The following is a 15,221-nucleotide window of genomic DNA, read 5'->3' as shown; positions in this document are numbered from 1 at the left end:
TCCCCATGCCCGATGCCAGCCTTCTCGCGATGCTACTAATACTGATCCAATCTCCATGCTCTCATGTGTGTTCCACCCGTCTAGGCCCGTGACCTCAATTGGGATGGGGACAGGGATGAGAGAAGATAATCCCCAAGACGGAGAACGGGGACGAGTAGCGGGGAAAAGTTAGGCGACCGGGGACGGGGATAGGGTACTGATCCACGGTATGTATCCTCACTTTATTAAGAAACAGTCAGTTAACATCTCTAACGACACCTCCCGCTTACTTGTTTCTCTCACCCAACTTTTCAACTTTATTTCTCCATGGCTAGAAAACCGTACCTTTAGGCTAAGTTGACACCCTCTCTTCCTCTTGCTCATGTGATCACTGTAGCAATTCCCTCCCATGCACACATCCCATACGCCATGTCTCTCCAAAAGAAAAGAACTTTAAGACGGGTAACATTGTACGCTTTCTCTTTGCATAATGACGTGGAACAGAATCATTTGTACCGCCGCTAGATGTTGATCGATTATCATAGGGTTTTTCTATAGGAGTCCGAAACTATAGACGATCGTCCATTTAAGACGCGTACGCTTATCCGGTGCCACGCCACGCCGCAGCCCTCTCACGCCCAAAACGTGTGCGCCCGCGCAGAATGGCATCGCCCTCCACTCAGCCCGGCCCCGCTCCGAATGTATAAAAAGGCGGCCATCGGCCTCCAGTTCTGTGCCAAGATCCAGCATCCAGAGTTCTCGATCAAAAGCGCGAGTGCGAGCAGCCGACTGCCTGCCTTCTTGTTAAGGACGGTGACCTGTCGCTCGCTCACTTGAGCGATCCGATCCGATCCCCAGCTCCGGCCTGCTCCAGCCAGCCGTCAGGGAACGCGCGCGCGCAGCTATGGCCTTTTACTACGGTGTGAGCGGAGGACAGCCGTCGTCAGGGGCGGCGTGGGCGGCGCCGGCGGGCAGCAGGCCGTGGACCAAGGCGGAGGACAAGGTGTTCGAGGGCGCGCTGGTGATGTTCCCGGAGCACTTGCCGAACCGGTGGGTGCTGGTGGCGTCGCGGCTGCACGACCGCACGCCGCAGGAGACCTGGGACCACTACCAGGCGCTGGTGACCGACGTCGACCTCATCGAGCGCGGCATGGTCGAGGCCCCTGAATCCTGGGACGACGACGCGGCCGCCGCCGGAAGGGGCCGCGCCGGCCGCGGCCGCGGGGGCGGCAGCGGTGAGGAGCGCCGCTGCGGGGTGCCGTGGACCGAGGACGAGCACAGGTACGCGCCACGCGCGCCGCAATCCTATTTTTGTCCTTTTCCCCACCCTGTCATTCGACGTGCGTTCTCCGAGGTCCCAGAACCTTCCAAGGATCTTTCTTTCCACGCCGGATCCACTCCTGGCTCCCTACTCACCAGACCTCTCACTTCGCTAGTACTCCTATCAGTGTGACTATTACCGACACGCGGGCCCTGCTAAGCTAATTTCGTGTTCTCGCGCAGGCTGTTTCTGGAGGGGCTGGAGAAATACGGGCGCGGCGACTGGCGGAACATCTCGCGGTGGTCGGTGAAGACGCGGACGCCGACGCAGGTGGCCAGCCACGCGCAGAAGTACTTCATCCGCCAGGCCAGCGCCGCCAGCCGCGGCGACAGCAAGCGCAAGAGCATCCACGACATCACCGCCCCGTGATGGCTGGTGGCGTGGTTGTGGAGGACAAGCGGCGAGATCCAGCCCAGGCTGCTGCAGTGCTGCCTGCATTTATCCTGTTAGTTTCTACCTTTGCGAGACGGAAAAAACAGCCGTCCCTGTGGTTGTATGTGGAAATGTAGGCAAAATGAAGCTGCCTTGGCTGGAATCTAGCGTCGCCGGAACTTGTATTAAGCGGTACTAGTATGATGATGGAATAAACTTTGCCTGTGTGTGTCTGGATTTTCATAATCCACGCTTGCTTATTATCCCGATTTTAACAGCACATTACATGATCCAATAAACCAGCGACGAAGCCAGGAATCGACGAAGCCAGGGCTGGCTTCCTCTTCTTCTTCCTCCAGCCCCTCCTTGCCTTCTTCTTCCTCCTCATGGTGGTAGCCCGGGCTAAGCCCGGGCTCCATGTAAATCATGGCCGTAGGGGGGGCTGGAGCACGGGTAGCCCCCCCGCTGGCTTCGTCGCTGCAATAAACAGAGGATGGAAGAATTTGAGCAGGCCAGCTAACATGCTTGCCAAAGATGTTAGTCACAACTACTCATGGTAATGGTGGCATGAATTTCCACCATGATCATATCAGGCTGTTGGCGGCCCAACTACCACAGCTACTTCGGATGAGGAGGTCCATGGACCTCGGGTCGGGTCACGTGTCCGTCGGCCCAATATTCGCTTGGCAGGCGATGAGTGGATGTGAGAGCGTGCCTACGTGCACCTACGGGCAATTGCCGTGTAAGAGATATAAGAACCAGAGAGAGAGAGCGTGGGGGGATCATCATTCATGTAACAACTCTAAACTCTCAAGCACTCAATCTTTCCTCGCCTATTCCCCCTAGCCCAATTTCTGTGTTGTTCGTCTGATTCCTGCCTCAATTTCTCCTATCCTTGCCCCTTGCTAACATTTGGTATCAGAGACACCGATTTTGGGTTCTCCTCTTCGATCCGCTCGTATTCCATCGGTTGATTTGAGCAATTGATACGGTTGGCTTGATCTGATTTCTAGCAGTGAGCTGCTGCTAGAGATTCGATCGTTGTAATTCCCTTCTCCGCTCGATTCGACTTGTGGTTGTGGTCGATCTGGATCTGCCCCAACCTCTCGCCCACGGCCATTTCACCAGACGACAGCACCGCCTCGGCGTCATGAATCCGGAGACCAAGCTCATCATCGACGAGATCGCCCGCCGCTTCAACGAGCACGATTTGAAGTGGGATGCGTGTTTCGCGGATCAGGACGCACGCCTGTCCCGCCAGATCTGCGACCTGGAGTAGGCGCAAGAGGGCCGCATGGCGGCGCTGGAGAAAGTCACCACATCGCTCGATGAGTGGAGGCCATCCATCGAAGGAATCGTCGACGACTTGAAGCTTGATGTCTCGACGTCCAAGCTGGAGGTGTCGAAGATCTCTCGCAACTGGGAGCGTGCAATCCTGGATCAGCCCGCTCCTACACAGGGCGTATTCGCATCTGCCCCACCTGCTCCCAAGCGTTCGTTCATTGGCGCTCCATCTAACACGCCCAACGGGCCCTGCGTCGACAACCACCACCGGGAGAGTGGATTTGGGGTAGTCACTACCCAGATTCATTCCCCGGTCAAGGGTATGCCATTGTTCCCTTCCCCTCCCTCTCCGCGCTCTGTTTTGCAACCTAATGACGATCCTGGTCCTCATAGTGGTACCACTGGGGTGGGGCACAATGGTTTCCAACCACCTAAACTTCCCAAATTTGATTTCCCAAAGTTTGACGGATCCCAACCCAAATACTGGCTTAGCCAATGCAAGGATTATTTCGAGCTCTATGGTACTGACCCTCACATGTGGGTTCATGTTGCTAAGATGCATTTCACCCATGCTACTAAACGTTGGTACCCTTCTGTTGAGTCCCAACTCCAAAATGCTGCTTGGCCTACCTTCACTCAATTGATACTTGCTCGCTTTGGCCAGGACGAGCATGAGCTCTTGCTCAGACAGCTTTTTCAAATCCGTCAAACTCAATCTGTTCAGGAGTATATCGATCAATTTGTTGCCATCGTTGATGACCTCTCAGCCTATGGTGGTACCACCGACCCACCTTACTTTGCTATGAGATTTGTTGATGGATTCAAAGATTACATTCGAGCAGCAGTAGCTTTACATCGCCCACAAAATTTGGATACTGCTTGCTTGCTTGCTAAATTGCAGGAGGAGGTCGCCGACCCTGCCAAGAAGAGGGACTACCGGCGTGGGGAGCAACTGGTTGGTCCACGACCATTTGCTCCGCGTGCACTACCTCTTCCTCCACCACCACCCCGTCCTACATTATCGGCGCCCGAGCTCAACAGGCCGATCGCGAATGGGGGTCGTGGCCCAACAGCTGAAGAACGTTGGACCGCTCTGCGTGCGGCCCGACGTTCCCAAGGCCTCTGTATGAGATGTGGCAGTCGCTGGGCTCGAGATCATCAGTGCCCACCTCAAGTGCAACTACATGTGGTACAAGAACTTCTAGATATTCTCCATGTTGATGAAGATGTGGAAGCTGCAGTACCAGCTGAGGAACCCCCTCTAGAGCAAGTATTTCTTCAGCTCTCTCTGGGCGCTATCTCTAGTACAGTCCAACCAAGGACCATGTGTTTCTGGGGTACTATTGGTAATCAACATGTCAAGATCTTGCTTGATTCTGGTAGTTCTCACACTTTTATCAGCACATCTGTTGCCGCTCATTGTTCTGGTATTCAGCAGTTGCCTGTTCCACTACAAGTTCAGGTAGCCAATGGTGAGGTTCTCACTTGTTCCTCATACATTCCAGCTGCTTCTTGGTCTATCCACAACTGTCAGTTTACTTCAGATTTGAAGGTTTTGCCGTTAACCTCTTATGATATGATACTTGGGCTTGACTGGTTAGAAGCTCATAGTCCTATGGAGGTCCATTGGGGACAGAAATGGATTTACTTGCAACACCATGGCAGTTCTGTTCATTTGGTTGGGATATTGCCTGAGTTGCCAGTGGGTGCTGTGTTGCAGTCGTGCTCAGTTGAGAACCAGCAACAGTCTGCCAATGCCACTCATGCTCCTGAAATTCAACAACTCCTCACATACTACTCTGACTTGTTTGATCCTCCAACTCGGTTGCCTCCTTCACGCAGTTGTGATCATTCCATTCCCTTAATTCCTGGAGCAGCTCCAGTATATTCTCGGCCATACCGCTTCTTGCCTGCCATTAAAGATGAAGTGGAGAATCAGGTTAAGGAGATGTTAGCATCCAGCATTATACAGAAGAGCACCAGCCCTTTTTCATCTGCTGTGTTATTGGTCAAAAAGAAGGATGATACCTGGCGTTTTTGCGTCGATTATCGGCAACTCAATGCTATTACTGTCAAGGGCAAGTATCTAGTTCCTATCATAGACGAGTTACTCGATGAACTATCAGGTTCCTCATGGTTCACTAAACTGGATCTACGCTCTGGATTCCACCAGATTTTGCTCAAGCCGGGAGAAGAGTTCAAAACGGCGTTTCAGACCCATTTTGGGCAGTTTGAGTTCCGCGTCATGCCCTTCGGTCTTACGGGCGCACCGGGAACTTTTCAAGATGCAATGAACTCCACGTTGGCTCCCTTTCTCAGGAAGTTCATCTTGGTTTTCTTCGACGACATCTTGATATATATAGTAAATCCTATGAGGAACATCTTCATCACCTGGCTTTAGTATTTTAGCAATTACAGGCTCATTCCTGGAAGATTAAAATGTCAAAGTGTGAGTTTGCCAAGCGCAGCATTACATATCTGGGCCATGTCATTACTCCTGAAGGTGTGAAAACTGATCCTCAGAAAGTGAGTGCTATTGTTAGTTGGCCTATACCTCAGAATGTCAAAGACTTGAGGGGATTCCTTGGCTTAGCGGGATATTATCGCAAATTTGTGCGCAATTTTGGCATTCTCGCTAAATCATTAACTGAGCTGCTCAGAAAGAATACCCTATTTGTGTGGACCCCAGATCATGCTAGTTCCTTTGAAGCCCTGAAACATGCACTCAGTACATCTCCGGTGCTTTCGCTGCCCCAGTTTGACAAACCATTCAGCATTGAAACCGATGCCAGCGGCAATGGAGTTGGTGCAGTGCTTACCCAGGAAGGACACCCATTGGCATTCCTCAGCAAAGCCTTGGGGCCACGCTCTCGGGGTCTAAGCACGTATGAGAAGGAATACATGGCAGTTTTGATGGCAGTCCAACAATGGCGTTCTTATTTGCAACATGCAGAATTCACCATATTTACAGATCAGCAGAGTCTTGTCCAACTTACTAATCAGCGTCTTCATACCATCTAGCAACAGAAACTATTCTCCAAATTGGTGGGCCTTCAGTTCCGTATTGTGTATAAGCCAGGATCTTCAAATCGGGTGGCAGATGCTCTATCACGCAAAACTGTACATGATTCCACCTGTGCAGCGCTATCTGTCATTACACCAACTTGGATTCAAGAGGTTATAGCTGGGTATACATTAGATCCAGTGAGTTCTGACATGTTGATTAAGTTATCTATCAACCCAGATGAGCTGCCAGGTTTCTCTCTTCGCGATGGTGTCATTCGTCATGGCTCTATAATTTGGATTGGTGATAATATTCCATTGCAGCAGAAGATATTGCACGCTACACACTCGAGCGCTCTGGGCGGGCATTCTGGGTTCCCAGCCACATACACTAGACTGAAGCAGTTGTTCTCTTGGAAAGGGATGAAAGCCTCTGCTAGAAACTTTGTGCAGTCTTGCTTGACTTGCCAACAAGCCAAACCTGACTGAACCCGCCTCCCTAGCCTCCTTCAACCATTGGCTATTCCCACAGGAGCTTGGCAAACTATATCCCTCGATTTCGTTGAAGGTTTACCACGCTCTGGTAATGTCAATTACATTCTGGTCATTATTGACTCTTTCACCAAGTATGGCCACTTTGTGCCGCTGTTACATCCTTTCACAGCGCCTACAGTAGCGAAGTTGTTCCTCAACCATGTTTATCGCCTCCATGGACTACCTTCGGCCATTGTTTCTGACCGGGATAGGATTTTCACAAGTTTATTCTGGCGTGAGCTCTTTCGTCTGGCCGATGTGACATTGCAGATGAGTTCCAGTTATCATCCGTAGACTAACGGACAAACTGAGCGGCTCAACCAATCTATGGAGATGTTTCTACGATGTTTCGTCAATGCCTGTCCAGCTAAATGGTCTTCTTGGCTTGCCCTGGCGGAATTCTGGTACAATGCCACAACTCACTCGGCTCTGGGGTGTTCACCTTTCGAAGCACTTTATGGCTATCCTCCTCGGCATTTTGGGATCTCTGCTTGGGATGCTGTAGCTATTCTAGAGCTGTCCACTTGGCTGCAGAATCGTCAGGTTATGAATGATCTGATCCTTCAACATCTCGCCAGAGCCAAAGAGCGGATGAAAAGGCAGGCTGACAAAAAGCGTACTGAACGCCAGTTCCAGGTGGGAGACAAGGTGTTCGTGAAGATTCAACCATATGTGCAGTCTACTCTAGCACCCCGTGCTAATCAGAAGCTGTCCTTCAAGTTTTATGGTCCCTTTGAAATTCTGGAGCGCATCGGCTCTATTGCCTACAAGCTACTTTTACCACCGTCTACTGCTATCCATCCAGTGTTCCATGTCAGTCAGCTGAAGGCCGCTGTTCTGCCTACTGTCCAGGTATCTTCTTCCCTACCGTCTGCCATTGAGCTGCCTCACATTCCTCTGAAGGTTCTGCAGCATCGCACTGTCACTACTGCTAATGGCTCGGTGGAGCAAGGGTTGATCCTCTGGTCTGGATGGTCGGCTGACATGGCGACTTGGGAGAATCTGCTCCAGCTGCGTCAAGATTTTCCAAGAGCCCCTGCTTGGGGTCAAGCCGGTACTCAAGCCCCAGGGAGTGTTGGCGGCCCAACTACCATAGCTACTTCAGATGAGGAGGCCCATGGACCTCGGGTCGGGTCACGTGTCCGTCGGCTCAATATTCGCTTGGCTGGCAATGAGTGGATGTGAGAGCGTGTCTACGTGCACCTACGGGCAATTGCCATGTAAGAGATATAAGAACCAGAGAGAGAGAGAGCATGGGGGGATCATCATTCATGTAACAACTCTAAACTCTCAAGCACTCAATCTTTCCTCGCCTATTCCCCCTAGCCCAATTTCTGTGCTGTTTGTCTGATTCCCTGCCTCAATTTCTCCTATCCTTGCCCCTTGCTAACACAGGCACGTGTGCGCCACTAACTGAAGCGGTGCACACTAGCGGTGAGGTCGCCGTGGCCGGGCGGTGGTGGCGGTAGCGGCGGTTAGGATTTTAGTATTTGCGACTATCCATGGTCGGCGACCTTAGAAGGAGCGGCCTGAGGGTGACGGCCGTCCAGGCGGTGGTGATGGGTTGAGGGTCGGTGAGCGAGGGCGGAGGGAATCTAACCGGATGGGTGGTGCCGCGGGGGTGAGGAGTCACTGGCGAACTCTAGGAATGGGATTAGGGAAGGGCGGGTTCGTCGGGCAGGGGTGGTATGTGAGCGGTGAGGTCACCGACGACCTAGGCGGCGGGCGGGAGGAGGAAGATGGGTAGAGAGAGAAGATGCATGCGCCACCATCCCTACTAGCACGCAGGCGTCAAGGATGATGGTCAGAAATTCCATGTGGCATGCTCACCTTCACCGGTTTGATGGATTGTAACCAGTTCATTTGTTGATCAATGGGGTATATCCGATGGCATCAATTTTAGCTTCCATGAACTACTTACACATCATGTACTTTTGTTAGTTATGTAGTCCTACGTGTGTACACCAGAGATGTACATGCCATATGACAATCATAGATTAGGAATAGATGGATAATGTCGTGCATAACATGGCTAAACATATGACTATATACACGCAACATGGTTTAGAATCTACCGAGCGAGAGCTTGTATGGTTAATTTCGAAGACCAGCTACACAATTTTGGCAAGTCCTTGCTAGCATCCAAGATTGGATCAGCTTGCGACATACTAACAACGAAGTGACACAACTTGATGTGGCTACTCTTTTTACATGACTATGGTGAAAAAAAATCTTTTGACCAACAAGTGTTGTTCAAAGTTAAAATTTGTGGGCTTGGTTATAGAAAGTTTGTCATGTTTGGGGTGCTTTGTGCTTCCATTCCATTACGCGGTCTTGTCAACATTTTACTAGGATTTGATACACTTGTTACTAATTTGACTAACACGGAAACCACACATATACACTCCTTAAGTTGGCATCAGTGAAATGTGCTACAATCCCAGGTCATATGCCACGGCAACAATGTTTGTTAGAAATAGCCGGACAACATGGTGTATCATTGAATCACTATCATGTCTAAATTTGCGGAATTAGTAGACTTCTATGTGCACATAAACGACATGTGGTTAGAATTTGACAAGGCATGCCACATCAAAAGTAACAATTAGACCAACCTCCTTCCTTAGCGCACTCTTTCTAGCACCGAAAGTTGCCTTAGCGTGTGCGTTGTCTCTAACCAGAAAACAGCACAAGCCACCTCAAACAATTATTTTGTTTTGTCACATACCATGCCAGATATAAGTCGTGTCCATTTGGTCATAGCAGTTTAGACCCTTTGGATCGATCCACATCTTCTTGTTGAATTTGTCATGTAACCTACGCGGCTAGCAATGTGGCACGTCATAATAAGCTCATAGTCATGGATAAACTTATGGGAGTATGTTGTGCTTGCCTTGTTCTAGGGTTCATGACTTGCCAAGCTATCACTCATTAGATTACCACCATATATGAGCCACCAAATTTGGTGCACTTGATAGTGTTCAAAGTAGCATAATCTTGATAACAGTAATATTAAATGACAAAGTGAATTTGGAATATCTATTTTGACGGACAAGTGTGTAGCTTGTAACATTGGATCAGTTGGAAGCTTATTCTAAACTTCTTATCTAGGTACTCTTTAGACCTCTGTGCTCATATTTTGGATGTGTCAATGCCAACCAACACCAAGTCTGAACTAACGTTGTCATTGATTCTTCTATTGTTAAAATTGGCTCTATTGTGATGGCATCAATTTTATGTTCTATAAACTATTCTTCGTATACTTACATTGCAGTCCTATGTGTCTGCACCCGATATGTATATGCCATGGCTAAACTTGTGGTAGTAAACTATACATATATGCCAAGCGAAAACTTATCAGGTTAACTTTGGATATCCACTATTTATTTGCCACACTCTCTCCTACAACCAAGATTAGACTGGCTTTCTAATATAGGAGTAACATGGAACCAGTGTAACTGGATGTGGTTATTACTCCTTTTGGCACATCCAGTACGGAACATTTTGCAATTGATAAGTGCAGCTCAAATTAAGAATAAAAAACTTATGTATAGCAAGTTTATCATGTAAATGTGCTTTGCGCTTCTATTATGCAATCTTATGCGAGTAAAACATATAATATAGTGGGAGCTGATAATTGTAGCTGAAAAGGGATTATATATTCATGATTGTGGACTTTACATTTTATTGAGATATATCACACTTGTTCTAGATTTGATACACTTGACAAATCGTGGCTACACTCCTAAAGTTGGCCTCATCTATAGGCGCTACTATCCCATGTCTTATGCCATCGAAAGATATGTTAGAATAGTATGAAATGCTGCATTATCAGATCACAATTGTTCCTAAACTTGTCGGGATAGTGGATTACTATGCACAATTGAATGGCATATGGTTAGAATCATCCCAAGGCATGCCACATAAAAAATAACACTAATAACTACCTTCTTTGGTACACTCCTTTTTAGCACTGAAAATTTTCTTAGCTTGCACATATTGTCTAACTGGGAAATGACACAAGCAAGCTCACACAATGATTGTGTTTTGGCATGCCCCGTGGCAAAGCCGTTGTCCATATGTTATATGTACCTTGGACCTTTGGATGGATCCACATGTTGTTGGTAATCTTGTCATGCGAACTATGTGGCCCGTATAGGATCATAGTTATGGACAAACTCGTGGAATTATGTTGCGCATGCCTTGTCATAGAACTCATAACCTGCCAAGTGATTACTCATCAAATTACTACCATACACATTAGCCACCTAATTTGGCACACATTACTGGTGTTTAAAGCCACATAATCATGCTAAAAATAATAAGTCATGCAAATTTTGGCATGTTTAGTGATGGGAATAAGACGTGACAGACAAGTGTACCTTGTAACATTGGATTTCGATGTTGTTGTCGCCATACAACCTTATCCAAATCAACTAAGAGTATTAATGAAAAGACAATAATTACTATGAACCTTATTTGAAAGATTGTCTTAGGTGTAATAAAATTAGCAAAAATATTTTTTTATTCAATATGTATACTTTAAATGGATATCACCAAATTGTTCTTTATTTTGTAGACAACACTACTATGTTTAGATTCATGGGGTTGGTATCATGATGTGGTGACACATATGAATATGAAACTCCATATCACGCGTAGGATCCACGCATTTCTACAGCCCTGGACACTGTTCACATACGACACACCACTCGCTTGCTGTCGTGTGGCGGTGTCATTCTGGGTGATGGTGGCTACATTGACGGGCTCCAGGGATGTGGTCTTCGTTGCGCCAAGCGGGGCGCATCGTCCGTGTCCGTTTTGTCATTTCTATCTTTTCTCATCTTCTTTCCCTCCCCTTCCCCCAACCCCTCCATCGGTCGCCTTGACATCTGTTGAGCGTCGCCTCCTCGGACAGCGACACCGCCGCCGACCCATCACCCGTGAGGGTGTTGTTGTAGCTGCGCGTCACGTTGGAGTAGACCGAGACCTAGGTGCTCACCGTCCTCTCCCCTTCCCCATGCTTCACAATCCCCGCCCTTCCATTCTTCACCCCCACGTTGGTCGCCCACTAGCGAAGAACTCAGATCTGGTTGTGCCTCCGTCATGTCCTCCTCTGCCTCGCAACCGATCTACACTCCCGACTCTATTGCTACCAAAATGAGCCCATCAAGATTCAAACAATTTCAAGATAGGCTGCATAATATAGAGCATGATTTTTAGAGAAAAAAAAAGAAAACTAGTTTCTTAAATTTCTAAGGTAAAACAAAATTTCTATTATTTTGTTAAATTACAGTATTTTTCATGTAAAAATATTTGGATATTTTTTTGAATTTTTATTTTTATGAGTTTTTTTATATTTTTTAAAAACATTTTTAATCCAATTTACCTCCCTTCAGCTTAGTCTAATTTATTCTCTATGAAGTGGTGGCACATCAGCAAAACCATAATCAAAACCATCCAAAGTGCAAAATAAACGGTTTTAAAAGTTATATAAGAGGAGATAAATAAGATTTGTTGGGCCACGATCCCACGGCCCGGCCCATAGAGTTGGCGAGCTTGTGCGGTTCAAACGCTGTCAGTTGTGGGCTCTAAACGTCTCCTGCCTGGGGCCCTCGAACACACTACTAGTCCACGAGCTCGGCCTTGTTTTGCAGCCCAGTGCCCAGATCGAGCACGCACGGCTACTACATCCGTATGAGAAGAAATTCCCTCTCCGTCTCTCTGAATCTGAACTTGATGTGCGTACGTACTCTCCTGCTTGCTCGTTCGTCCTACGGCTTTGCACAGCAGGGCGCCGCCAACTTAGGCCGCAGTTCCCTCCTTCACTGGGGTGGCGCACGGCTGCTGCAAGTACCGACGGCAGCGCCCGTGGCCGAGGGTCTCGCTGACCGTATCGATCGAGAACCGAGCCGAGAGCGGGAAATCCTCCTCTCGGGCAGCCGGCCGGCCGTGCTCCTCCGCGGTCGATCGTCTCCTTGGAATTAAGGTTCTGGCGGGGGGCATAAAGAGCGGCACATGGCGCTGCTTTCGCGGCGGCAATGCTGCAAACGCAGATGATAGGCCAGTGTCACGCTTCCGTGCTCCCCTGCTCTGCTTGCATTGTGTGTGACAGCAAATGCAAGTCAATGCCATTTATGCAGTTGCATGCGCGACCAGACAGATTTATTTGCGGCATATTCTCGGCAGGTGGGCGAGGCGGAGTTGCGAGGGATCGGAGCGCCCGGTTATCCCGTGGTAATCTGTAGGCATCCGGGCGACAGATCTTGCTTGCCAGGGCTCAGGACCGGGCCGCCGGGAGTCTGAGACTGGCTCGCTGGCCGCGGATCACGGGAGAGGGAGAGCGCCGGCCGGGCTGCATGCTGATGCTGGGCAGGCAGCGATGAGCCCCGCCGTTCTACGTGATTGCTAGCGTGGCGTGCCGCGCGGTCCCGTGTTCGGCAACAAAGGGCACGTACGATACCGCAGGAAAGAAGGGGCCGGCGGCAGGCGGTCCTTGATCCTGTCGCCCTTCACCGGCAGTGGTCGACGCCTGGTACTGGGAGGACTGCTTGTTTGATACTGGCCTGGTCTGGGTGTGCGCATCTGAGACTCGCTCTGCCTGCAGAAGTGTTTTATCGTGTCAAATTTTCAAGGACCCCGGGCCGGCCGAGCGAGCAACTCCAGCTGGCCCGTATATGCCTTCATTAAGTAACACTAAAGTCCATTTACTGAAAGGCTGTAACCAATTTAAGTGCCATTCGCTACACAACCAGTTGCTACATGCATTTCAGATTCTTTTTTAAGGTCTGTTACCTTGAACTTATCAGCTAGCTTATTGGCTAGAATCTATATTATTTTTCTCTCACAACAAAAACAGCTTCAACCGGCTTTAATATCAGCCGATTTTTTCAGCTTGATTTCTTTCCCCCCTTTTCTTTCTTAGGATGATATTGAGTGACTGATTATGCCTTGGTACGGGAAACAGGATACTCCTATCTTTTTCCCAGGAAAAGGCAGAAAATATGTTACTTGCACAAAATAAAACGGCGCCTATAGATGCTGTTATGCAGCATTGCATTAGCATAAAAATTAGTTCTTAAGAGGTACTGGTGCACGTATGAATTGAAGCTACTTTGGTCACACATAAACTTCATGACAAAACTATGAAAATACCTATAGCTAAGAAAATTTTAAAAATCTGACGAAATAAATTAGAAAAACAAAAAAAAGGAATAAAGAAAAGAGAAATACTGCAACTTACGAAATTCTTTATTTTATTTTCCATTTTGGACTTGGGATCCAAACATGCCATAGATGCCAGATTAATATACAACAGGAGTGCAGGACCATTGAACTCATAAATTAAATATATGAATAGCACAACAAATCTGCAAGCTGTTGATACTAGCTAGCTACCGTATGGTATGTAGCGTACCAACTACGCACGACAGTTGTGTGCTGAGTTGTGGTTGCACCCACACTGCTTAACTTCAGACTGTGATGAATAAGCCCTCAATCAGTTCTGTGTTACCCTATATAACTTGAGGGAATTTCCTGTGAGCCATTAAAAAGATCGTAATTCTTTATGAGTCACTGAAAAAGTTCGGCGGACTTCAGCGCCACTGCTCCAACTTTTTTTTTTACCTCCATACCATAGCCGTCACATTAGGTTCTAACGGTGTCAAACTGCAGGTGTGAAAAGTCGAAAATACCCTTAGGTCTAAATATGCCATTAATTTTTTCGTATCTTAACGACTTCAAATGGAAAAACTAAAAACTAAAAAGTTGTAGATCTCGTCGAGATCTATAATTTTTATATAAAAATGATCTTCATTTAATACCGCAAAAAAATATGATTTTTCTAAGATATATTAATCATATCAAATCATATCTTTTTTTGCGGAATTAAATGAAGATAATTTTATGTGAAAATTATAGATCTCGACGAGATCTACAACTTTCTAGTTTTGAGTTTTTTTCATTTGAAGTCGTTAAGATGCTCAAAAAAATAATGGCATATTTAGACCTGAGGGTATTACACTGTTAGAGCCTAATCTAACGGCAGTGACATGGAGGGCAAAAAAAAATTTAAAACAGTGACGCTAAAGTCCGCCAAACTTTTTCAGTGACTCACAGGAAATTACCATCTTTTATAATGGCTGGCAAGGAATTCGCTCATATAACTTCTTCGCTCACGTGGAACCGATGCCAGTGTTACTTCACTTAACGAAGGGTAAAACAAACGAAAAAGCTCGCCGGACACTACTGAGGCTAATTTAAGATGGCTAGCTATAGCTAGAACGGGACAATACTATGAGTCAGTGATTATAACCCATGGATCGGCAGGGACACCGCATGTAATGCCAAAGACAGAATGCTTTTTAACACATCTACTACGGTGACGGTGGGGAATGGTAAACGGCCAAATTATAGCATAGAACTTACTCACTTTTCATCCAAAAAACTGTCATTCTAAGTTTGGATTAGGTCAAACTTTTTTGAGCTTGACTAGGTTTATAAAAGTACTATCAACATTTCAATCTCCAAATAGGTTTTCTGAACTTAATTAGTCATACCAAGAGCACTGGTTTCAAACCTCTACAACTTAGTCAAGCGTAAGAATTGATCAGTCAGCCAAGAGCTACACAACAATGCATGGATTAGAGCATTGCAGAGGACAAAAAAAATCGACCCAACTTGAGGAATTTATCTCCTTAGGGATTCGACTCCACGATGTTCTTTCAAT

At 47.5% G+C, this 15,221-nt stretch overlaps 2 protein-coding genes across 2 annotated transcripts; both read left to right on the top strand.

Annotated features, from left to right (window-relative positions):
* Positions 1 to 634: 634 nt before the first annotated feature.
* LOC136514018 (transcription factor DIVARICATA-like) lies at positions 635 to 1,903 on the top strand. The gene is made up of 2 exons (XM_066508000.1): positions 635 to 1,260; positions 1,483 to 1,903. The coding sequence occupies exons 1-2, from the start codon at positions 884 to 886 to the stop codon at positions 1,667 to 1,669; spliced, it is 564 nt and encodes a 187-aa protein (XP_066364097.1). The 5' UTR covers positions 635 to 883; the 3' UTR covers positions 1,670 to 1,903.
* A 1,063-nt stretch (positions 1,904 to 2,966) lies between these two features.
* Positions 2,967 to 13,433, top strand: LOC136510985 (uncharacterized). The gene is made up of 4 exons (XM_066505244.1): positions 2,967 to 5,288; positions 5,375 to 5,482; positions 7,028 to 7,345; positions 13,419 to 13,433. The coding sequence occupies exons 1-4, from the start codon at positions 2,967 to 2,969 to the stop codon at positions 13,431 to 13,433; spliced, it is 2,763 nt and encodes a 920-aa protein (XP_066361341.1).
* The last annotated feature ends 1,788 nt before the right edge of the window (positions 13,434 to 15,221 follow it).

This window comes from Miscanthus floridulus, chromosome 16, assembly GCF_019320115.1.
Source record: "Miscanthus floridulus cultivar M001 chromosome 16, ASM1932011v1, whole genome shotgun sequence".
In the NCBI taxonomy this organism is placed as follows: domain Eukaryota; kingdom Viridiplantae; phylum Streptophyta; class Magnoliopsida; order Poales; family Poaceae; genus Miscanthus; species Miscanthus floridulus.
Note: the sequence above shows the minus strand (reverse complement) of the source record. Positions and strands in the feature narration are given on the sequence as shown.